The sequence below is a fragment of the Peromyscus maniculatus genome, chromosome 7 (assembly GCF_049852395.1).
Source record: "Peromyscus maniculatus bairdii isolate BWxNUB_F1_BW_parent chromosome 7, HU_Pman_BW_mat_3.1, whole genome shotgun sequence".
In the NCBI taxonomy this organism is placed as follows: Eukaryota; Metazoa; Chordata; class Mammalia; order Rodentia; family Cricetidae; genus Peromyscus; species Peromyscus maniculatus.
This window is the reverse complement of record NC_134858.1, coordinates 119,775,311-119,799,911: the sequence shown is the minus strand read 5'-3', so window position 1 is coordinate 119,799,911 and position 24,601 is coordinate 119,775,311. Positions and strand designations below refer to the sequence as shown.

Genomic DNA, 24,601 nt, shown 5'->3' with positions numbered 1-24,601 from the left:
AAGTATATCCATAAACGACCTAGCAAACAGAAGCCCCTGGGGCTGGTATAATAGACATTAGGACAAGAATCCAAGCGGAGGTAGTTTGTGATCCTACCCCAAGACACTTCAGCCTCTCTAGCTGTGCAGAACACGCACACGGGGCGTGGCTTGAACTCCTTTCCCATTGCTGTGATAGAACACCCCGACAAGCACAGCTTAAAGGTCAAAGGGTTTATTCTGACTCATGATTCAGGGGGTACAGTCCATTATAATGGGGAAGTCACATTTTAATTGTGGGCAGCATTTCCCTGGGTAGGAGATTCTAGGATGTATAAAATAGAGAAAGTGAGCCAGCCAATCACCACAAAACATCCATTGTGCTCTGCTTCTTGGTTGTGAGTGTGAATGACCAGCTGTTTCAGGCTCCCTATATCCATAGCCAGCATCACATGGACAAGCGTGGAGCAGCCACACTCATGCACAATGGGCCAATTAAACAGCTGATACTCACAGCCTCCAGTTGGACCTTAACCTTGCTATTCAACTCTACCTAGACACCTCACCCCCTCCACTCAACAACTTTAGGCTTTTCTCTTTCAGACAGAGAAGCAAGAGCCTCAGTTGGCCACAGTGAATGCTCAGTGCCCAGATGGACGGGCACCTCCCTTTATGGCTCTCCTTCTGTTCTTTCTGCCTCAGCTCCTCCCTCCCTCCCTCCCTCCCTCCCTCCCTCCCTCCCTCTCCCTCCCTCCCTCCTTCCTTCCCTCCCTCCCTTCCTCCCTCCCTCCCTCTCTGTCTCCCTTACTTCAACACTCCTGACTCCATGTTGGTTCAAAGATATAAAATTATAAAGTGTTGAGACTAGAGAGATGGCTCAGTGGTTAAGACCACTTGTTCTTGCCGAGGACCTGGGTTTGATTCCCAGCATCCACATGGCAGCTCACAATCATCTGTGACTACAGTGCCAAGGGACACAATGCCCTCCTCTGGCTTCAGTGGCCACCAGGCATACATGTGGTAAACATACATTCACACAGGCAAAACAGTCATTCACATTAAAATAAAATAAATACATCAAAAAATTGTAAACAGTGGTGAACTGGTATTTTAACAGTAAGATCGGGGGGAGAGGGTCCTGATTTTGTAACTTGAGATTGAAACAGAATTTCCAGTAATTTCTGACATGGTCCTAAGCATACTTCTGCCATTTCTGTAGAGGGTGTGTGTGTGTGTGTGTGTGTGTGTGTGTGTGTGTGTGTGTGTGTGTTCTCATGTGTCATGAAGGTGTATGTGCATATGTGAATGCATGCATTTGTGGAGGCCAGGGGTCATCTTTGAATGTCTTCCTCAGTTACTTTTTGAGACAGAGACTCCCACTGAACCTGGAGCTCACTGATTGGCCTGGCTGCCTGGCCCCGCCTTCCTGGTCTGGGACTACGGATTTATGATTATAAAATCAAAATATAATCAACTATAAAGAGTGAAGTGTTGAAGATGCCCTACATCCTATAGTGCCAAGTGCTAACACTTCATTTAAAAATAAATAAGGACAAAGTCCAAAGCTACACAGAGAAACCCTGTCTCAAAAAAACCAAAATAAAATAAAAGTAAATAAGCATATGCCTCTCATTAATATACAAATTTGCTTTCATCTTTAACAAATGGCAAGGTTTTGTGTATATCTGAGAATTGTTTTAAAATAATTTCTTCATCATTATTATCAGCAAATATTTCATTTATATGCCTATTTTACATTCCTATATATCCAAGGTCACATAAAAATTTCTTGAGTAAAACAGGGTCACAAATGGAATTTTTTGTTGGTAGTGGTCGGGTTTTTGTTGTTGTTCTGTCTGTTTCGTTTTGGTTTTTTTAATGTGTTTGGGTGTTTTGCCTACATGTATGTCTGGGTACCATGGGCATGTCTGGTGCCTGACGAGGCTGGACGGAGGCATCAGATCCCTGGGATTGGAGTTGCAGATGGCTGTGAGCCACCATGTGGGTCCTGGGAACCAAACCTTGGTCCTGTGCAAGAGCAGCCAGTGTTCTTAACCACTGAGCCATCTAGCCAGTCCCTGAGTGGAAAATGTTTAAGGAGCCCTGCTCTAGGGTACCACGGGATAAACGGGCAGAGAAATTACACAACAGTTGCCAGCATTGTGAGGAGCGGGCAAAGCTGGCCTTCGCCTGGAACCCCCTAACTCCACCCCACTGCCCAGCCACACCTACCTGCAGCAGGAAGTCGAAGAGGGCCAAACGCGCCCACTCGGCACGGTGGATGCCCAGGCACGGCATCTGGCCTGGCCAGCCGCAGCCTCGTGCCAGCAGGGCCTGGTACTGCAGCCAGCCCAAGGCCAGAGAGTTCTGGTCCTCATCTGGGTCTCCCAAGTGCTGCACGTCGGGTGCCCACCAGATGATGGGCCTCAGACTACCGTCCGTGTAGCGGTAGGGCAGAAGAGGACTGTGGAAGCTCCGGGCCACAGCAGGCAGGCTCCGCTGGAGTCCCAGCACACGGTCCACATGAAAGGACAGGACTTCATGCAGGTCACTGGGCCTCTTCACCAGCCCACAGAGGCCCTGGGAGCAGAGCTGGCTGAGCCTGAGAGGAGACATGTCCTGGAGGGCACCGTCAGCAGATAGTCCGACCTGCAGCACCTGCCCATGGGCCGGGACCCTGGCTTTGCCCACCACCTCCCCATGGGCCAGCAGCCAGAGAGTCTGCACATCGTGTTCTGTGAACCAGGGTGGAACCTGCCCCCCAGCCGCAGCACTGGCCAGTAACCCAGGGGTCTCAGTGTGGCACCACGAGGACCTTCGCAGCTCTCCAGCAGAGCCAGACCACCAGTGAGTCCCAGAACCTGAGGTCACACCCCCAGCCTTCCCACCAGTCAAGACTCTGGCCCTGGCTCCCGGCAGGGAGTCCTCACCTTCTGATGGTTGGGGCCTAAAGCTCACTGCAGCAGTCCCTCTCCATGCCTGGAAAGTTGCCTGGCTGCTCCCTGTGAGTGGGCTAACCAGGGTGTCTTTCTTACTCTGTGTCTCTTGGACAGGACCATCTTGCCCAGGCTGTTCGAGGGCTGTGCCTCCTGCATCTCCGACCTCATTCTCCATCAGAAGTACAGGATGGTGGGCACTGAGTGTCGGACCTCCTGTCACAGCAACACCTCTCCTGACCCTCAGTGGGTGTCCGCTTCTGTCTGGTCGCCTTCTGTGGCTTTGCTTCTCGGCACAGACCAGGATGGAATTTCTGGGCAAAGCCTGGCCTTTCTGGAAGCCCAGGTTTTTTGCCTGCTGCCTCTGGCTAGGGTTCAAAGTCTGCCAAATGTTGGGGTCAGGCATGCCCATTTCCCCCTGGGGCTCCATGGGACCAAGTCCTGGAGTGGAAGCTGGATGCTCTGGAGGAAAGTGAGTGACAGCCACAGCAGACAGAATCATCAAGAGGCAGGACGCCATCACTGATCGCTTCCTTCCACGAAGCCTTCTCCAGAGCCAAGACGCCTGAGGACAGGGTAAAAAGATGGTGTGAGATCTGGGAAAGCCGTCAACTTGAAACCACAGAGCAGTGAAGGCCATGAACATAAGGGGCAGAAAGCAACAGCAGGACACCTAGCTGCCCCTCAAGGGGACATGACAGCCAGCCAGCTGTATCCCGACTCCAGAGATGGCTTGCTTCTGAGACAGCCTTCGCTGATCCTTACAGACATGCCTGGACTTCTCCGTATAAGCTATTGCACGACGCTAATCACCATGCCTCACAATAGACTCACCCACCATCTAGTGCTGACCCCGTTCCTTTCAATTCTGTGGTCTTTATTACCATTTCAAACACAAATACCAATAAAGCATCCATAGAAAATCCAAGTCATGCTAAGAAACTCAGAGCAAGGGGCTCAGGCATTGAGAGCACTGGCTGTTCTTCCAGTGGACCCCAGTTCAGCTCCCAGCACCCACACGGGCAGCTCACAGCTGCTTATAACTCCACTAGCATGAGATCTGGCCCCCTCTTCCAGCCTCCATGAGGTACCCATACTCACACAGACACACAGACACACACACACACACACACACACAGACACACACACACAAAACTAAATAAACTTTAGAAAAATAAAAAGTAAAGAAAATTGGAAGGAACAAAACCCACCTTCTCCATGCAGGAAGCCATGGCCCTAATCTGAGGGTACGCCACACAACGTTCTGCTGAACATCAGTGTGCACATCGCTGCAGAAACATCTGAGAATTTCTACAAATGACGCCAAGAGGAGTTTGGGGGCACTTCCCGCATCTCTCCATGGTATGGGAACTCCTTTAACCATCAGAACTAGAGAAATCGGGATTACATAATTCCTATTTTAAAGCTGAGAGCAGGAAGATCAGGGCCAGTAAGCATGGATGAAAATATTCAGATAACACAGAGGAGAAGAGTCCAGGGAACATTCGTTTGGATTTTCCTTCTAACTGAAACAAAACAAAAGATTTGTTTTCAAGTTGAATTCGTAATGTGTGTTCTCAAAGGGCTAGATATCCCCAGGAAAAATGAACCCCTTCTAAGATGGGCTGAGACGGGGGTTGTTTGGGTCCTGGTGCCGGCCTTCCTTGGCTTCAGGAAGCCTGGGAGGAGTTGGCAGTTGTACCAAGGGAGGCTTAAATGGCCAAGAGCAGATGTCCCTGCTGGCCACACACATGACACTTTGGGAAAAGACAAGTGTTTGTGAAAATGCAAGGAGAGTCAGCGGGTGGAGCCTGAGCTGACCTTCCCTGCGCCTCTGCTGACAGTTCTCAATATCCCAGCACGCGCCACGAGTCTGCCAGGAGAGGAAAGAGAGACAGCAGTGGCTCTCCTCTCAAGTCCCCACCCTCTACCCGTCACCAGGATGCCTTTTAGTTCCTGGGGGAAGATGCCAGAAGAGAGCAGGAGCCAGAGAATCCACAGCCCAGGCACCCTAGTGCAGGGCGTTTACCCACCAACCCCACAGTTCCCCAGCGTTTTCTTGAGTGACAGCATCAGGAAATATTAGAAGGATTTAGAATGTGGAGATAAACATAGAAAATACAGGATAGCCTCGAGAGGGCCTGGAACCTATTCCAATGGGCCCTGACTGTCTCTGCCCTTTGGTATTTATAGAAACACCAAGGGGTGTAGCTAGAGTTTTCCTGCCTTGCCCACAGTCAGGACAAATCTTTGTCACCCGCCAGTCCCACAGCCACTCAGACCCAACCAAGTAAACACAGAGACTTATATTGCTTACAAACTGTATGGCCGTGGCAGGCTTCTTGCTAACTGTTCTTATAGCTTAAATTAATCCATTTCCATAAATCTATACCTTGCCACGTGGCTGGTGGCTTACCGGCGTCTTCACATGCTGCTGGTCATGGCGGCGGCTGCAGTGTCTCTCCCTCTGCATTAATATTCCAGTAGGAGAACGCCTAGAAGGTAAGATAACCAAAATGCAATCCAGCTTTGGATCAATACGATTCACGTGTCCTTCATGCACTTTCTTTTCTACCAATGCTAATTCTTTCTCAGCTTCAGGTGATAATTCTCTTGGACTATTTAAGTCCTTGTCACCTTCTAAGGTTTTGAACAAATTAGTCAGTTCATCATTTTTTACCCCAACAATAGTTCGTAGATGAGAAATATCTCCAAATAATCTTTGAAAGTCATTAAGAGTCTGTAGTCTATCTCTCCGAATTTGCACCTTTTGGGGTCTAATTTTTTGTAGCTCTATTTTATATCCTAAATAATTAATAGAATCTCCTCTTTGTATCTTTTCAGGAGCAATTTGTAATCCCCAGCGAGGCAAAATTTTCTTTACTTCTTCAAACATTATTTCTAAAGTATCTGCATTTGAGTCAGCTAGTAAAATATCGTCCATATAATGATAAATTATAGATTTAGGAAATTTTTTACGTATCACTTCCAATGGCTGTTGTACAAAATATTGGCACAGAGTTGGGCTATTCAACATTCCCTGTGGGAGGACCCTCCATTGAAATCTTTTAACCGGTTGAGAATTATTATAAGTAGGCACTGTAAAAGCAAATCTTTCTCTGTCTTTTTCTTGTAAGGGTATTGAAAAGAAACAGTCTTTTAAATCAATAACTATGAGAGGCCATCCTTTTGTTGGCTAGAGTTTTCACCTAAAACCTGAGAAAAGATTCTAAAACGGAACTAAAAACAGCTTCCTAATTGTCTCTCTCAAATGAGCGGCAGCCTGCCGGTTGGAGCTACTGGCGGGTTCCTAGCATGCAAGCTCGATCTGCAGTATGGCGGGAATGAGGCCTCTGCAAGTGGTGCATTAAGCTGCATGGTGGATTTAGCCTTTGCTAGTACAAAAAAAGAGGTTTCTGGGCTACATGCTGCTTGGATAAAAGCATAGACCCACGATGGCTCCCAGAGCTGGCGGAAAACGTACCACCGCCATGTTGGGACGCTGAAGTGGGCGGAGCCAGCAGCCACAGCGCCGTTTCAGGCTTAGAAGGCTGCAGTTTAAAGCAACAGGCTCAAGGAAATATAAAACATAAGCCACATAAAGATGGCTAACACACAGAGAATCTGGATTATGTTCTCTTTGATATTCGTAACTGAAGAGAAACATTTGATTGCAAAAGCTGTTGAGTTATGCCAAAATGTGTGTTTTAAAGGTACCTTAACTTCAAAATTTGGATGTAAGGATATGTTGCTTTGGAAAGGAAGCTCTGCTTTTGTTTCCACAGAAAGCCAGAGGCTATGGATTTGTTCCAGATTAAGATACATCAGGTTTGACCAGCCAAGACCACCTGAAAGGTCTCCGATGACACCATGGCCCAGATGATCCAACATCCAGAATTGTTTCAAGACAACTGGCTCAGACGATACGGTCTCACGGACTACTCCATGGTCCTAAAATTATCTTTGTGTCCCCATAAGATACAGCGCCCCCCTCCAGCAGGAAGTAGTAAGAGAAGCTACGCCCAAATTCCCAAATATACCAAGCTGACTTTGGAGATGTGTAAAAGTTAAAACCTTCCTTTTAAAAAAAAAAAGAAAGGGGAAGTGCTGTGGGACGGTCTGTATGTCAAATTGCTCTGATTGGTCAATAAATAAAACACTGGTTGGCCAGTGGCCAGGCAGGAAGTAGGTGGGACAAGGAGAGAGGAGAATTCTGGGAAGCAGAAGGCGGAGGAGAGAGACACTGCAGCCGTCGCCATGACCAGCAGCATGTGAAGATGCCGGCAAGCCACCAGCCACGTGGCAAGGTATAGATTTATGGAAATGGATTAATTTAAGCTATAAGCACAGTTAGCAAGAAGCCTGCCACGGCCATACAGTTTGTAAGCAATATAAGTGTCTGTGTTTACTTGGTTGGGTCTGAGCGGCTGTGGGACTGGCGGGTGACAAAGATTTGTCCTGACTGTGGGCAAGGCAGGAAAACTCTAGCTACAAAGGGGTGGAGCCAAAGACCTCCCCCCAGCACAGCCAAGTGCAGACCATCTCAGACACCTGCACTCAGGCCCGTGGTCCAATCACCCTCTCTATGTGGACCTGCTGGGTAAAGCCACTAGGAACCTGAAAATGGGCTTCCACACCCTGGGCCCAGGGCTGAGCTTCCAAAGCTATAAATGATGTGCAAGTCACACATCTCTGTCCCTGTGACTCAGAAGATGGAACGCAATTACTGCTCCCTCTGAGGGCCCACATGTGGACTAAATGAATCAAACTATGTAATTAGGCCTGCTGAACCCTTCCCATGAGTGTTGGGGGGGTCACCACTGAACCCTTCCCATGAGTGTTGGGGGGGTCACCGCTGAACCCTTCCCATGAGCGTTGGGGGGATCACCGCTGAACCCTTCCCATGAGCGTTGGAGGGGGTCACCGCTGAACCCTTCCCATGAGTGTTGGGGGGGTCACCGCTGAACCCTTCCCATGAGTGTTGGGGGGGTCACCGCTGAACCCTTCCCATGAGTGTTGGGGGGTCACCGCTGAACCCTTCCCATGAGTGTTGGGGGGTCACCGCTGAACCCCTCCCATGAGTGTTGGGGGGTCACCGCTGAACCCCTCCCATGAGTGTTGGGGGGTCACCGCTGAACCCCTCCCATGAGTGTTGGGGGGTCACTGCTGAACCCCTCCTGTGAGTGCTGGGGTCACTGCTGCACCCCTCCCGTGAGTGCTGGGGTCACTGCTGCACCCCTCCCGTGAGTGCTGGGGTCACTGCTGTTCTCTCCTATTGGGGTTTGATAGGTACCTGTGTTTGAACACTTGGACCTAACAGTTGGCACTGCTTCAGAAAGTTGGGGGACCTCTAGGGACCTTGATGGAGGACAGGGTCACTGGGGTGGATGGGCCTTAAGGTTTGATAGCTGACCCCCACTTCCTGTGCTCTCTCAGCTTCTGACTGTGGTGTAGTGTGAGCAGCGGCCCATGCCCCTGCTGCCATGGTTTCTCTACCATGATGGACTCCTCCTCCTCCTCAGACCCTGAGGTGACAAGCCCTTCCTCCTTCAAGTTGCTTCCTGCAAGGAGAAAGGTAACACATGCCCCCACTTTCCAGACGACCCCTTATCTTTCTGGGGTCTGACACCAGTCCCTCGAGTCTGGGCACATTGTAAGATCAGGACACCCAAGGCCGAAGCATAAAAGGAATTTTTTTAAATGCTAAAACCTCAAGTGTGGGCTGGGAAGAGGCCGCCTGGTAGGGTCCAGCAGAGGTTCTGTCCAGACATGAGAGGGGGATGGGCTGGGGGGTTTGGGGAAGTGAGCGGAGAAGGCCGTGAGCGGAGAAGGCCGTGAGCGGAGAAGGCCGTGGCCAGTGGCTGGCAGGAGCATGAGTACTGGAGACCAAACAGAGACACAATCCTTGGAGAAGGATGGAGGTACCTTAGTGGCTGGGTCTTTGGGGTTTTTTTCTTAATTCTTATTATGTTTTATTTATTTTGTGTTATATGTGGGCACGAGTGTGTGTAAGTGTGCACGTCCTGTGTGTATATACATATGTAAGCCCTGTGTGCGTATGTGTGTGTTTGAGTCCTGTGACAGAGCATGTGTGTGTGCGTGTATATGTATGAGTCCAGTGACAGTGTGTCTGTGAAAGACCCGTGAGCATGAGTGTGTCCAGTGACAGTGTCACAGTGTCCAGTGACAGTGTGTGTGTGTTTAGTAAAAGTCAGTTCTGGGTCTGATTTGGGGGTCATTTCTAAAGCTGTGCTAAGCCTTGGTTCCTGACCACTGTCCCTTCTGACCCCTCCACCCTTTTCCACCGACCACTGACTCATCACTGCTCAGGCTGGGGCTGGCAGAGAGTCCTGAATGTGGAGATCCTGTGCCATTTTCCTCAGGCTTAGTTAAATAACTGTCCTGACAAAGCACTGGCTGGGGAGAGAGGAACACATGAGCTGGCGTCCAGAGTCAGATTAAAGCCACATGTCACCACCACCGTCACTTGTCACTGTGACCGTGGGACTCTGCTGTTTCCCAGAGTCAGACCCCGGCAGGGAACATGTATGGGCCTGGGCCACCAGGCGCACAGGGACCCTCTCCTGTCCAGATCTGTGGGGCTCAGGAGGCTGAGCTGTCCCTTCCTGCGGGCCGAGTCCCAGGCTGTCTGTCCCCAAGGCCACCAGCTGGCCAGGCTCCAGTGCTCATCCCCTTGGGGGCTTGTGATTTTCTCTCCACATCAACAACTCCAAGGCAGGAAAGGGCTTTTACCCCTGTAATTTCTGGCTCAGCCAATTTAAAGGAAGTAAAGCTAAGGAATGAAGCTGAACATTCACTTGGTGTTCCCTGTGTGCCTTGGACTGTTTGAGGGACTTACGTTAACTCACTGATCCTTGTGCCAGAGTTATGAGCCAGAGACTAGTGCAGTTACTTATCCATTGGCCCATTTTACAGGGGAGGAGAGTGAGGCCCACACAGGCATCAAGGGCAGCACCAGGCACAAACCCAGGCTGCCTGGCAGAATTGCTGTTATATCCCAGCAAGCTCTTCCAGATTGAACTCGTGGAGATTATGTTGGGTTTCAGGAATGGACCAGCTCTGAATGGAGATTTAACTGTTTGGGACTGGCCAGCTCATCTGCAAAGGGAGACATAAATGAGACCAGATGTGTATGGTAACCCCTGGGCACCAAGGCAAAATCACTGACGGAAAATAAAAATGTTTTGAGCTACACATTCATTCAAAACAAAAGCTGTTGTTTCTTGTCTGTGTTGTTCCTTAATTTCTATAAGCAGAAAACTAACAATATCAAATTAGAAATGCCAGGATCTGACTCCTTCCTTTTTGGGCATATTTGAGAAGCAACTTCAGAAGCAGTTTCTAATTATCTATAGTATTCAAAACAAACAAAGACAGGAGAACCAGGCAGGTTCTACACTTCCTGATTGTTCCAGAACCAGCTCAGCATTCAGGACTGGAGCCCAGAAAGTGAAAAACATCTGGTCAAGGTGGTGAGATGCCTGTGCCCGACAACAACCTCTGACTGCTCACATGCCCTGCACCAGGCTCTCTCCACGCCCTACCATGCATACGCTGGATAGTGACCTTGTTACCAGAAACATTCAGACCACAGGATCGAAGAACTGTATTCAAAATCAGCTGACTGACTAGTATGTGGCTGGCAGGATTTAATTGTTTCCCAAGATAATACACTTCTCCCCCACCACAGAATGGTGGGGAGGCTTCAGGTCCTGAAAAGCAGGGGTGAGTTTATAGAGGGCCAAACATGGGAAAGCCACCTCTGTGGGTGTCTTCAAACAGCTGCCCTGTCCCTTCACACCGCCTCTTCCCTAAGCATCCCCAGGCTTCACACGGACACATCTGAGATTTCACCCAGCCCTACCCCAGGCCTCATGAAGTCCCAACTTCACACAGCTGCTTCCCTAACCTTCATGCAACCCTGTAACTTCACACACTTTCTGCTACTTCACAGCCCCTTCTCCAAGCTTCACATGGACACTTCCCGTGACTTCTTCACACAGCCCTCTTCCCTAGCCTTCGTAGAACCGAATCAGCTACAGAGCACTGGAGATAGCTGACAGCACCATGGAACCAAGAGGCTCCTGGGTGAATCTGAAGAATCACCAACACTGACCTCAGCAGCCAAGAGAGTCACCTCAGAAATCAAGGAATGCACCCGTGGCCATCTCACCCTGAATGTTCCCAATTGCCCATTCTGGTCTGATCTTGGAGGGGTTGGGCCTGGTTACCGTGTGAATGGAAGACCTAAGTCACCCAGACAGAGTCCAGGGGCCTTTGAGTAAGCCAGTCACAGTCTAGTGAACTTTCATCCTCAACCACTCAGAAATGAAAACCAGAGGAAATGGCCAGGAAACAAGGAGTGTGGGGGTGCTGGGCGTTGCTCTCAAGAGCAAGAGGGCTGGGAACTGTTGTGACCCAGTGTCCTTCTAACCCAGAGCCATCCAACCAGAACTGAAGCAAATCACACCTGCAATTTAGTGTTCTCATAACTGGGTGTGGTGGCTTACAGCTACGACCCCAGCACTGAGAGTTTGAGACAGGAGGATTGCTGTGTATTTGAGGCCAGCCTGGGCTATAGAATGAGACAGTCTCAAAAGTAACAAGCCCAGCAGCTTCTACCCAAGACAGCAGCAATATGGATCTTTTTCAAAAGCCTGGGGAAGTATAGCTCCCTGCTACCAGTGGTCTCCCAGAAGTCCCCAGTACAACAATGTTGTGTGCAGCATGAACTAACTAATGCATGCATTCTGCCTTTGATCAGCTAAGAACTGAGCTTCCGTGGCCATTGGGCCAGTGAGCAACTCTGTGGGTAAAGGCACCTGCCACCAAGCCTGAGGACCTGAGTTCAATCCTCAGGACCCACATTGTAGAAGAGAACCAACGCTCACAACTTGTTTTCTGACCTACACACACACACACACACACACACACACACACACACAGTCATCCACAAAATAAATAAATGTATATTTTTAATATTTTTATAATTTATTTTATGTGCATGAATGTTTTGTCTGCATCATGTATGTATGTGCACCGTGTGCATACCTGGTGCCTATGGAGGCCAGAAGAGGGCATTGGATCTCCTGGGACTGGAGTTACAGATGTTTGTGAACTGCCAAGTGACTACTGAAAATTAAACACAGGTCCTCTGAAAAGCAGCCAGCACTCTTTATTTATTTGGTTTTTCCAGACAGGGTTTCTCTGTGTAGCTTTGGATCCTGTCTTGGATCTTACTCTGTAGACCAGGCTGGCCTCGAACTCACAGAGATCTGCCTGGCTCTGCCTCCCGAGTGCTGGGATTAAAGGCACACACCACCGCTGTCCAGTGAGCCAGCACTCTTAACTACTGAGCCATCTCTCTAGCACCTAACATTTCTTTCTTTGAAAGAACTGAACTTCCTGGGACCAAATGATTCTAGGGAACCTTGATCCCAGAACCATGCTCCAAGACAAACCTGACCACTGAGATCTTTCTCTAGTCTCCATGCTGTTTGACAAGTCCCCTCTCTGGGCTGGGCCACCTGCCTCACCTAGCACACAGGCTCAAAGCAAGCTGCCAAATCCCAACTCTACCATGTCCTTGCTGTGTGACCTTGGGCCTCAAAAGTCTTCATCCATGCAATGAGATTATGGCAGTATGCTGTGGAATATTATTTTAACTAAGCAAAGGTGTGTTACATTTGTTTACGCTGCATTTGTTTAACCATGTGTGTTTATGTCAAGATGGTTGCATCCGTTTCACCTTGCCTGCCTAAGGCACCTGATTGGTCTAATAAACAGCTGAGTGGCCAATAGTTGGGCAGGAGAAGGATAGGCGGGGCTGCAGGGCAGAGAGAGTAAACAGGAAGAGAGGAGGAGGAGAATGAGGGACACTCCCGGGGCAGACGCTTCTCTGTGTCTGCCTGGCTGGGGCTGCCTGGCTTCCTGCCCCAGCATGTCCCTCCTTCTCTCCTCCGTCTCTCATTCTTCCTTCCTCTTCTTCCTTGAGCCTAGATTTCCCTATTTATCTCCCTGCCTGTCAGCCTCACCTGTCCTCTCTCTGACTAGCCACTGCCTGTCCATCTCTTTATTAGACCAGTCCGGTGCCTTAGACAAGCAGGTGAAACAGATGGAACCATCTTTTCATAATTAAACAAATGCAGCAGAAATAAATGTAACACATCTTTGTAGCAGGAATCTTAGAGAGTCTTATTAATAAAATGAAACCTGAGCCAGGTATTGGGGTGAACACTGGAAGATCAGAGAAGTATAACAAGCCACAGCCAACCTCACCTTGCTAGTTCCTCAGCTGGTCCTGTTTCCTCAGACTGGATGCCTCTCAGCTGCTCGAAAGCCTGAATGCTTAACCAGCCAAATGCTTCTAGTTTCTGGTCTTCACGCCTTATATATCTTTCCTTTCTACCATCACTCCCTGGGATTAAAGATGTGAGTCACCATGCTTGACTGTATCCTTGAACAGATGGATTTCTGCCTCTGGAATGCTAGGATTAAAGGTGTGAGTGCCACCATTTTCTAGCCTCTGTATCTAGTGGCTGTTCTGTCTCTGACCCCACATAAGTTTATTAGGGTGCATAATATTTTGGGGAACACAATACCACCACACATCTTTACACAGTTAAAGTAATATTCTGCAGCATAAACAAATGTAACACATCTTTGCCTAGTTAAACAAATATTCCACAACAGCAGTATGTCCCTGGTAGTGTGGCCCATTGTTGAATACACTAAACAGGCCTTTCTTAAGACAAGCACTGTCCCCAGGGAAAAGAGCCATCAAAAATAAGAAAAACAAAAGGACTCTAGAGGGTGGCTCAGTTGGTAAACTGCTTGCCTTGGAAGTATGAGGGATTGCAATGGTGCCAGCTGTAACGAGGCAGAGACAGGACAGTCACTGCAGCATCCTGGCCAGCTGGTCCAGCTGGACCAGTGGGCTGCAGGTTCACTGAGAAGTCCTTTCTCAAAACATAAGGCAGTGATTGAAGGAGTCTGACCATGACTGTGACTTTGCAGCAACATTTCTGGGGACACCTCCATGGCAGCAGCCCTGGGACCTTCACTGATGGAGTGTGAGCCCTCCGCCTGCTCACGAGAGGACGGTGTCTGCTGGATGCCAGGCTCTAGTCTTAGCCTGATTGTACAGCAGGGCTTGGGGACCCACTGGCCCTGGGAGCCCCCTCGTCACAGACTCAGCTGCAGCATCGTTTTCCCAGCTCACAAGAGCACCGCTGTGGTGACACCACAGACTAGTTGGAATGTTGGAGAACCGTCATTTGTTAGAAATTTCCTCTGTCTGCAACTCTTTTTGTTCTCAAATGCCAGGAATTGGGGCCGGGGTGGAGCAGAATGAAAACTGTGACTGAAAAAGTAATGGCATGTTACTCTCTGGCTGCTGCTTCCAAATATTTCTACTTTCTGGCTGCTTAGAGGCCCAGACACAGCAACAAAGGGGGCCAGACTGTCTTCCAGTCACACATCTCTCCTCTTCTGAAGACACTCGTGATAGAGGAGATAACCCGACTCTGGCTCTAAAGTCCACCCCAGCCTCCAGCAGGTCAAGGACTTCTATAGGACTGGACAAAGAAAAAGTTTGTGACCAGACCTGTGGGTCCGTTCTGGCCTGCAGATGTGTTTTGTTTGGCCTGAAGTGTTTGAAATAAATCTGGGCTGATGTTGAAAATCCCATAAAAACATTCATATTTGCAGCTTCCCTGGGCAAGGCGTGGGGTGGAGGTGGGATAGAGATAGACACACCAGAGGCTACATCCTAACAGCTAGAGAGAAACATGTCCCCCCTGACCATGGCAGGGTGGCTAGCCCCAGTACTCATATAGCGTGCACACGCGCGGGCACACACACACACACACACACACACACACACACACACGAGTCATTATCTCCCAACACTAACTTGTCTGGGACATCTCTCCCCTTTTTCTGGGCCCACTCCCTTGCTGATGCCAGCAGCCTGGTCCACCGGCCACACAGTGCAGAGTTATCGGTGCAAGGCTGCCCCGTCCAGTACGAGACCACTCACTGGCCTGAACCCCACATCTGAGTTGACACCAGTGGTTTTGCTCCTGGGAACACTGGTCACATCCGAAGAGCTCATTCGCCATTGCGTGTTAGACCCACAGACGCAAGCATTGTCATAATCTCAGAGGGTCCTGCCAGGCCCCTCTGGGGACTGGAATATAAGATGTAGAGTCTTTACCAGCCAGGCAAAGCCCTGGCTCTCCCAGAACTCAGGAGACTGAGGTCAGAGGGAGAGCCCAGGGCCAGCCTGGGTCTCAAAAGGAAAAACAAGAGAGAGACAGAGGTCGAGAGGAGAGAAGAGGAGAGGGGAAGGGAGGAGAGGAAGAGGGGAGGTGAGGAGGAGCGAGGGGAGCATTTTTGCACAGGCCTCTGCACTTGTGCCGCACTGTGCTGGAATCAAACACATTAGGCTGCTGCCTTCCAGAAATTCACCATCTAACTAGGAAGAAAGCCACAGTTAAGAGAGCACAGGGAGCCTCACGACAGCCATTTGCTTCTTACTCAAGGCTGGGCCGGTGGCCATGGTCTCTACCTGCACCTGCCGGTACCAGAGATCCACAGGAGGCACAGACACCAGACATCATGGCATGACGCAACAGTGTCACCAAAGAGTTAGGAAAACTAACACAGTACAAACAGTTGTTTACTTGGTTGATCCTGGAGTTGAGCAAGAAGCTGGGCCAGGATAAAGGACAACACCTCAAAACACACCTCTGGGGGATGTGAAGAACCCGGATGAGCCCAGTCAGAACAATCAAAAGCAACATTTGCACAATCTGGTAGTCACCACCGGCAGAAAACCAAGGAAAGGATTAAATTAGAGGAATGTATCATTCAGGCTCATGGTTTATATTTGACTATAAAGAAGGGAAATGCTTCTGGGACAAGGTCTGAGGTGTTGACACAGGAAAAGGTGTATCTAATGGTGGGAAGAGTTGGCACTGGTGCCTGGGAACTCACCTTGGATCCCTGTAACTTGGCTGATACTCAGACTTGGTGAGCCTCTATCTATTGATCTCTAAAATGGGCCCAATAGCTGGGTGGTGGTGGCGCACACCTTTAATCCCAGCACTCGGGAGGCAGAGGCAGGTCTTTGTGAGTTCGAGGCCAGCCTGGTCTACAGAGCGAGATCCAGGAAAGGCGCAAAGCTACACAGAGAAACCCTGTCTCAAAAAACCAAAATAAAAAATAAAAAATAAATAAAATAAAATAAAAATAAAATGGGCCCAACGGTCATAGCCTGTGCATCCAAAGGATTAAGAATTCAATAAGATAATGAATAAGAAATCTTGAAATCTCAGCATTTTAGTAGAATTATAACATTACTCTGTAGTGATGTAATACAATAAAGTCCTGCATGTCTGTCTGTCCTGCCACGACCAATGTGGTGCCCAGTGCCCAGCAGAAGTTTGTTGAAGACACTTGTGCTGTTTGGTTTTTTGTTTGTTTTTGTTTTTGGTTTTTTTTGAGACAGGGTTTCTCTGTGTAGCTTTGGAGCCTGTCCTGGATCTCACTCTGTAGACCAGGCTGGCCTCGAACGCAGAGATCCGCCTGGCTCTGCCTCCCGAGTGCTGGGATTAAAGGCATGCACCACCACCGCCCGGCTGTTTGGTTTTTAGATGTGTTTGTTTCTTTGTTTCACTGTTTGTTTGAGACAGGGTCTCACTAAGTAACCTTGACCAGGCTGGCCTTGAACTTGTAACAATAATTCTGCCTTAACCTCTATGCTGATATTATGTCAACTTTACACAAGCTTAAGAAGTCATTTGGGAGAGGGAACCTCAGTCGCGAAAATGCCCCTGTGGTGGTCTGAGTAAGAACGATTCCCATAGGCTCACAGATCTGAATGCTCACCACGGAGTAGAACTCTTTGATAGGATTAGAAGGATTAGGAGGTGCGGCCTTGTTGGAGAGGGTGTCACTGGGGTGGGCCCAGTCTCTGTCTCTCTGCCCGAGGACCAGGATGTAGAACTCTCAGCTACTTCTCCAGCACCTGCTGCCTCCTGCTCCCCACCATGATGTCAAAGGACTCACCTCTGAAACTGTGAGCCAGCCCCAATTAAATGCTTTATTTTATAAGAGTTGCGTGATCGACCAGGCAGTGGTGGCGCCACACGCCTTTAATCCCAGCACTCAGGAGGCAGAGGCAGGTGGATCTCTGTGAGCCAGCCTGGTCTACAGAGCGAGTTGCAGGACAGGCACCAAAGCTACACACAGAGACCCTGTCTCGAAAAACAAAACAAAACAAAAAAGAGTTGCCATGGTCTTGGTGTCTCTTCACAGCAATAGGACGATGACCAAGACACACCCCACCAGATTGGCCTGTGGGCAAGACTGGGGTGCTTTCCACAGTGATGATGGGGGAGGGCCAAGTCCATTGTGGGTGCTCCCACCCCTGGGCCGGGGGTCCTGAGTGCTAAAAGAAAGCAAGCTGGGCAAGCTATGAGGAGCAAGCCAATAAACAGCATTCCCCATGGCCTCTGCTTCAGTTCCTGCCCCCAGGTTCTGCCCTGTTTGAGTCCCTGCCCTGACTTCCCTCAGCAGTGACATGGAACTGTAAACTGAAATAAATCCTTTTCTCCTCAAGTTGTTCACAGTCATAGTGTCTCACCACAGTGATAGAAATCCTGACTGAGACAACCTCTCAAAAGCTGGGGTTTTTGACTGCCATCAGGACAGATATATTTATTTATCATGTAATTTCTTATGGCTTAGGAGTAGAGGCCATTATAAGGACCCTTTCAGGCAAAGTGGCTTTTGATTCTCCCAATGACTAGATCCCACTGACATGTGTGTGGGAGCCCACAAAGGTTCCCAGTGAGCTTGCTTTACCCAGCAGAGCTGCATTAGAGGATTGCTTGACCACGTGCGTGGTTATCAGGTGTTTGGAAGGGTCTGCACTTGGATGTGCAGTGTGCTTTGGTCTACACCCCTTGGCATTCCTTTAAAAAGTCCTTTAGAAGAGACAGAAGGGGCCAGTGGATAAGGGTCCAGGCCCTCCCGAGCTGTCTTGTGTTTCTATCTGTTTCTCTCCCCTCTATCCTTTTATCTAAATATTTCTCACCTCTCCCTCCTCAAGAGTACCCTGGGGTAAAGGTGGGAGCGGGTCCCCCAAACATATGTAACATAGAAACAGCCTCTAAAGCTTCCTAATATCAGAGATTATTTGGTCTACCTCATAAAGCCATGGGTGTGGACTTTTTAAACAGAGAAATTAAAGATGCAGGGTTACAAAGGTAACTGTTGACAATCAAATGGGCTGATTAAATTGTGATGATAAAAATAAACTTGTGTCCATTTTCCCTATGAACACACTAAGCACATCAAGCCAGTGGGCTTTTAAAGTTTGTAATGAGCAGACAGTACTTCACAGTATGTTCCCACTCTCCTGATTTGAGCAGACAGTACTTCACAGTATGTTCCCACTCTCCTGATTTGAGCAGACAGTACTTCACAGTATGTTCCCACTCTCCTGATAGAAAATGTTAGTGATTTCTCTTAGTGATCAAGCCATAGGTGGCCACATTCATTATCAAAGAAATGCTAGACTTAGCTAGAAGTCTGTAAAATACAAAGTGGTTAACAGGTTTCAACCAAGCTTAGGACTCCTTGAATTCTATGCCTGGGCCCCAGGTCAAGAATCTTTGGACTAAGTTGTGGTGATATTGTGTCTCCCAATATATTGTGCACCCTAATAAACTTATGTGGGGTCAGAGAACAGAACAGAACAGCCACTAGACTAGAGGTCAGAAAATGGTGGCACTCACACCTTTAATCCTAGGATTCTGGAGGCAGAGATCCATCCTGATCTCTGTGAGTTCAAAGCCACACTGGCAACAGCCAGGCATGGTGACTCATGCCTTTAATCCCAGGAAGTGATGGCAGGAAGCAGAAAGGTATATAAGGCATGAAAACCAGGAACTAGAGCTGGTTAAGCTTTTAGGCTTTTAGCAGCAGTTCAGCTGAGATCCATTCCGGATGAGGACTTGGAGGCTTCCAGTCTGAGGAAATAGGATCGATCAGCTGAGGAACTGGCGAGGTGAGGAAGCTGTGACTTGTTCTGCTTCTCTGACCTTTCAGCATTCACCCCAGCACCTGGCTCTGGGTTTGTTTTTATTAATAAGACTTTTGAGATTCGTGCCGCACTGTGCCTTCCTCTGTTGCTTTGAGTTCATCTCTAGTTTACCACTGTGGGGAACGACTGCAGGACTGGTATCAAAGCAGCTGTCTCAACTCCGATCCCCTCCTTCCTGGAATCTTAAATCGCAGGATTCCCAATGCTTACTCGGCTTGGTGCCCTGACACACCCGTGACAAGGCAGGTCTCAGAGGCCAAACCCAGGCCTCCTTTGCTGTCTTCAATACAACTTCTCTGCCCCACTGACTGGGTGTGGCCGTGTGGTCACACACATGCAGAGGAGATTCCCTCTCCTTACAGCGCAGTGTACACAATCCTACCTGCAGGCACTGTGATCTGCGGGGAACTGAGGCTAGGGGTTACATGTCCACAGACTGACACCAGGTGCTAGGCAGAGTGAATCCAGAACCCACCTTCTGACCCCTTCATGCTTTAAAACCAAGGAAGGTATCGTGAAAGTCTAAACCGTCACCCTGGACCACTGCCACGAAGGACATGCATATGATGGAGGAGCTCCTAGGCAGGGCATCACTGCACTTAGCCAGTCATAGCTGGGGAGAGGGGTGATTTTAACTGGTATTTCTGAAAGAAAGGACACAATAGCATCTTTGTAGTTGCAGGAGGATCTGGGGAGAAATCGGGGTGGCTGACCATCAGGGCCAATTGGACCAATGCCTGCAGGAAGTCTGCTGTGCAGAGGCCAAAGGACGCTCCTGTGGTATCCACGAAGAAGCCCTGTGGTGGTCAGTGTCTGAGCAAGGTCCAGGTCCCCAGGAAGCACACACTGAACCTTTGTGTGGGGAACAGAGCTATTCTGTCCTGGAAGAAGTGTGTGTCCCACCTCCCCTCCCCCAGCATAGGCTGGGTACCCACATGGCCCCTGCACAGCATCCCAGCCTCTGACTCTCAGACTCTGCTCCCACTGGTCCCAGAATTCAAGAAGACCCATCCACAGCCCCACACAGCCTTTGCAGCCCATGTTACACCTCTGCTTCAGAGCAGCCTGCTGTGAGGCAGGCAGCCCGCCCCTCTGCCGCTGCTCTCCAGGGAACCGCTGCCCAGACTCCAAAGAGACCCAGAAACAGGTGAGATTCCACACAAGGAGGGATCGCTTATCATTAAAGGAGAGAAAGATGATTTAAAAATGAGAGAGAGATTTTCAAAGCACAGCTGAACCCCATAAAGCTTCACCTTCATTATCAAGTTGACTGGATTTGGAATCCCCAAGAGACACATCTCTGCGGTGTCTGTGAGAGATTTTTTCAGAAAGGTTTAATGGGAAGACCCGCCTGAATGTGGGGAGCACCATCCCACGGCCTGGGGCTCAGGACTGACTACAGAGAAGAAAGCAAGCTGGGCGCCCGTTCATCTCTGCTTCCTGACTGTGGATGGCATGCGATGTGACCAGCTGCCGCCATGCCTGCTGCCTGCCCTGCCCAGACGGACTGCACCTTCAAACTGTGGGTAGACCCCTCCCTCCTCAACTTGCTCGTTAGGTATGTCCTGTCCCAGCGGTGCGAAGAACTGCAGCAGGTCTCCAAAGGGAGATAATCAAGTCGGAGGAGAAGCAGCAACAAGCTTTAGAAGAGCTCTGTCAGAATTGCGCCTCAACTCTACATTCATAAAAAAAAAAATTTAAATCAACTGCACTTGGAATCCTACAAGGAGAGCCCAGACAGACAGACAGAAGGAGAAACCCAGAAACTGTATAGACCAGGAGACAGCAGGCCTGAGGCCATGCCCTGCTCCATACAGACCATCACAGACACAGCTCCTTCCTGATAAGGCCTGCCACAGAGCACACCTCTTATGAGCTTCTTAGAAACCCCGCCCCTTGCTCTTGACCACACACACACACACACACACACCGAGCCTCCATAGCCCTCTCTTCTCCTTCTGACTTCGAGAAGTTTTCCTATAAGCCCCAGGCTGGAGTCCTTCCTTTCCTTTGGAGAAAGGATGAAGGGAGCTATGGATTCGTATGTTTTAAATTCTCACCCTCTGATATTGCCAAACACTTCACAGAGGCTTCCTGAGCTACTACAGATGTGCCACCAAGCATCTTTAAGTACCAAGTCAACTTTTTATTCCTTGATGGAAACTTGTGTCTCCTTCAGCCCAGAGCATGAGAATTCACCTCACAGCATGGTGGGACAGAGCCTAGGCTGGAGCTGGACGGAGTTGGGCTTCTCTTGTTGACATTGCCTCCTTAGCCCGAGCATAAAGCTCAACCTGTACCTGGATGAACACATGAACGTGACCACCAGCCTTCAACTGTCCTGCCAGTGGGAAGCAACACTCTCCTACCAAGGGGCCGCACCTCGAAGGAAAGCCAACTCAGGGCAGCGTGTACCAAAGCCTAGAACCTCCACTCATGGCACACCCCCAGGCTGCCAGGGACATCGCCTGTTCCCAGGCCATCTCACAGGGAAAGGGCTATCCACAGAGCTAGCCTAAGGCATCCCCATGCCCCCCTCTCTCCGTTACAATCCACAGACTCATCTCTTTTTCCTTCTCCTCCCAGACCTTCCACAGTTGTTAGCCAGTTCTTGGCTGATGGCATTTCTGGAAAAACCACTACCCATCTTGGCTCCTAAGCACAAAGCCACAAACCTGCTTCCCCAGCCAAGATGAGGATTTGAATTCTCTGGATGGTACTGGAAGAGGATGTTAGCCCATTGCAAGCAAACACCTTCCAAAGCCAAACAAACACTGCCCACAAGTCAACAGCATGCGACATAGCCCTTCCAGCAGCCACTTAGGAGAAACCCAAGCCCATGGCCAGCAGCAGGGAAGTGGGCTGAGTTCTGCAGCAGCTGCAGGCGGGGGCCCCCCAGCCTCCAGCAGGGGTGGCTAGCTGGGCCTGCCTGGAAGCCAGGAGGTAGGCAGCCAGGTGACTGCACTGGCATCAGAACCCACAGGCAAGGCAGCACCAGGGACATGAATAACAGCATACTCAATTATTACCAAAATTGTTTCCATTCTGCTTTGTAAAAGACTAATTCAGAAGACTAACTGAGAAACATCATTTAGCCTTGTTCTGAAGGATAACATATTTTACAGAACTTTGGCCATTGAGGTGGATGAGGGGGTAAAGACACCACCATGCTGAGTTCAATCCCCAGAACCCACACAGTGGAAGGAGGAGCAGACTCCTAAAAGTGGTCCACGACCAGAGACCACTAACACCCCTCAGAGTACATGGCTGTGGCTCATACTTTTTGGATGGCAGGCTTGCTCCTAAACCAGGAATGCAGTAAAATCTGAGTTCATACCCCACACCTCCAGCCATGTCTCTTTTCAGACTTAGAGTTCTGGAGAGGCCTGGAGAGAGGCCAAATACGGGTCTCAGCATCTCACGAGCCCCCAGCCCCCAGTGCTCAGGCCTCCGTGTCTGGCCATCACATCTGCTCCCACACTGACCTACAAAGGACTCTCCTGAATTCCTGGCCCATGGATCAGCTTCCCAAGAAGCATCTCTGGGGATCTCCCATCTGCCCCCCAAAACCTGGAGAGAAAGGGATCCCTCAGGAGTTCACAAGGTCCCCCACTCACTCCCCTTCCTGGGCTGCAGGTTTTCTGTCCGAAGCAAAGCTCACCAGCCTGCCCGGAGGGGTTACATCAGTACCTCGGCTAAAGCCACGTGGGCAGGCTTTCAAATTCTTGTTTTCCTCTCTTGGTGTCTGTGAGGTTGGAGAAGAATCCAGCCCACAGGACTGTATCAATGACTCCTCAGACCTGCCAGCACCCCACGACTGTTCTACAGCCCCCTGTCTGGCAGGTAGGGAGGTGAGGCCATTCAATCTCCGCAGTGAGACTAACTCAGAGGTGATGCAAGGCATTTTTAAAAACATTAAATCACCACTAAGCCATAGAACACTGTGGAGTTCACATACCAATGAGAAGGAAGCGGATGACTTCAAAGGCTCTCCCCCATGAGGTCTGCCTTGGGTGCCCAGTGGGATCTTCTCTCCCGCCCTAAGGGCTGGTCAGCCAGCGTTTTGCTTAGATGGCTATTCAGCTACGATGTGAGGGGTCGGTCCTTCACGGATCCTTTATCACCACCCTCTTCCAAGGGCACCCCCAGTTCCGGGCAGAAATAAAAGTCAAGCGGCCCCATGAGAAAGCTTGAGGGTTAACTGTGGCCTGGGATACCGCGTGTGCAGGCCGTGCACGCCTTCGAGGCCGCCTGCCTCAGTGCCCACCGCCCCATTCCACGACTCCTACCATGTCCCCGTGGTGCTCCAGCAGGTTCCCCAGCTCAGCCTGCTGGCAGTCTCATCCCTGGAGCTCAGACTTCCCAGGCTGCGCTGGGCTCGGGTCCACACCTTTCCCGCCGCCACATCGCGGCGGGGAGCTGGGGGAGGACGCACAGTAGGCTGCTCCGCGCGTGGGTCTGCGGGGTCCTCCTGCCGCGAGGCGCCTCCAACCGCTGGGGACCTTTTCAGAGTTTGCAAAGCCTAAGGCGCGGCCCAGCCTCCCCAGTCCCCAGAAAGCGCGGGAGGGGGAGGCCCCTTTCACAATAAAAGCCCTGCCCACGTCTGGCCAGCCGCAGCCGCCTGGGGCGAGGGCCCCGGTGCTGGGAAGGAAAGGGTCCCCTGCCCGCCCCGTGCCGGGTTCAGCGCCAGGGCTGGACACAGAGGAGCCCAATCGTGCCTCTAAGGTGTGCGGGTTCAACCCACGGGGCGGGGCCGGCCGAGGATTCCCCACGTTGCCTCTCTCCTCTGTGAAAACTCAGGTCTGTATTGGACCTCTCCGGTTGCTTTGGGCACAGTGCCCAAGGGAGGCTTGGGGGGTAAATCCTTTTAACCACTGAAGGTCATTAACAAGGAGCAGAACCTCACTCAAGGGACCAGAGCAAAGAATCAATGCTGGATACTGACCTGGCCGCTGATAGTCCCTCTGTGTCCCCGGGGCCAGCTACAGCAGGGGTCAGATTGCCTGGAAGTGGAGTTACAGGTGGTTCTGAGCTGTCATGTGGGCGCTGGGAATCAAACCCAGGTCCTCTGCAAGAGCAGCCAGTGTTCTTAAATGCTAACCACCTCTCCAGCCCTGTCTCATTAACTTTAATTAACTTGATGTAATCTAGAATCAGCAGGGAAGAAGTCTCCGCGAGGGGTTGTCTAGATCAGGTTGGCCTGAGAAGGGCCCTCCTAAGTGTACTGAGGTAGGAAGGCCCACCCTGAGGGGGCAGCCCTGTTTCACAGGCTGGAGTTGTGGACTGAGTAAAACTGAGTCAGTTGAGCACACACACACACACACACACACACACACACACACACACACACACGCACGCACGCACGCATACACGTACGCACGCACGCACACGCATGCGCCTTTCCAATGCTCTGCTCTTGACTGTGGATGGGATGTGACCATCTGCTTCACGTTCCTGCTGACTCAGCTTCCTCGGCTTCTGTTGATGAAATGTAACCCAGAAGTGTGAGCGAAATAAACCCCTTTCCTTGAAGCAGCTTTGTCAGGGTGTT

General features: G+C 50.2%; 1 protein-coding gene across 4 annotated transcripts in view; it reads right to left on the bottom strand.

The window, feature by feature from the left end:
- The window catches only part of Gask1a (golgi associated kinase 1A), a 41,133-nt gene extending 16,749 nt beyond the window's left edge, over nucleotides 1–24,384 (bottom strand). For 2 of the 4 annotated variants that reach the window (XR_013053027.1, XM_042281964.2), the window contains exons 1-3: nucleotides 23,996–24,384; nucleotides 23,340–23,552; nucleotides 2,212–3,480 (exon numbers count right to left, since the gene is read on the bottom strand). Coding sequence is in view for 3 of the 4 variants with exons in the window: in XM_042281964.2 (XP_042137898.2) it covers nucleotides 2,212–3,480; nucleotides 23,340–23,342 (1,272 nt within the window). In the remaining variant the exon portion in view is untranslated. The remainder of the gene's footprint in view (nucleotides 1–2,211; nucleotides 3,481–23,339; nucleotides 23,553–23,995) is intronic. The other 2 variants (XM_076577433.1, XM_076577434.1) reach the window with 2 other exon arrangements.
- Nucleotides 24,385–24,601: the final 217 nt, after the last annotated feature.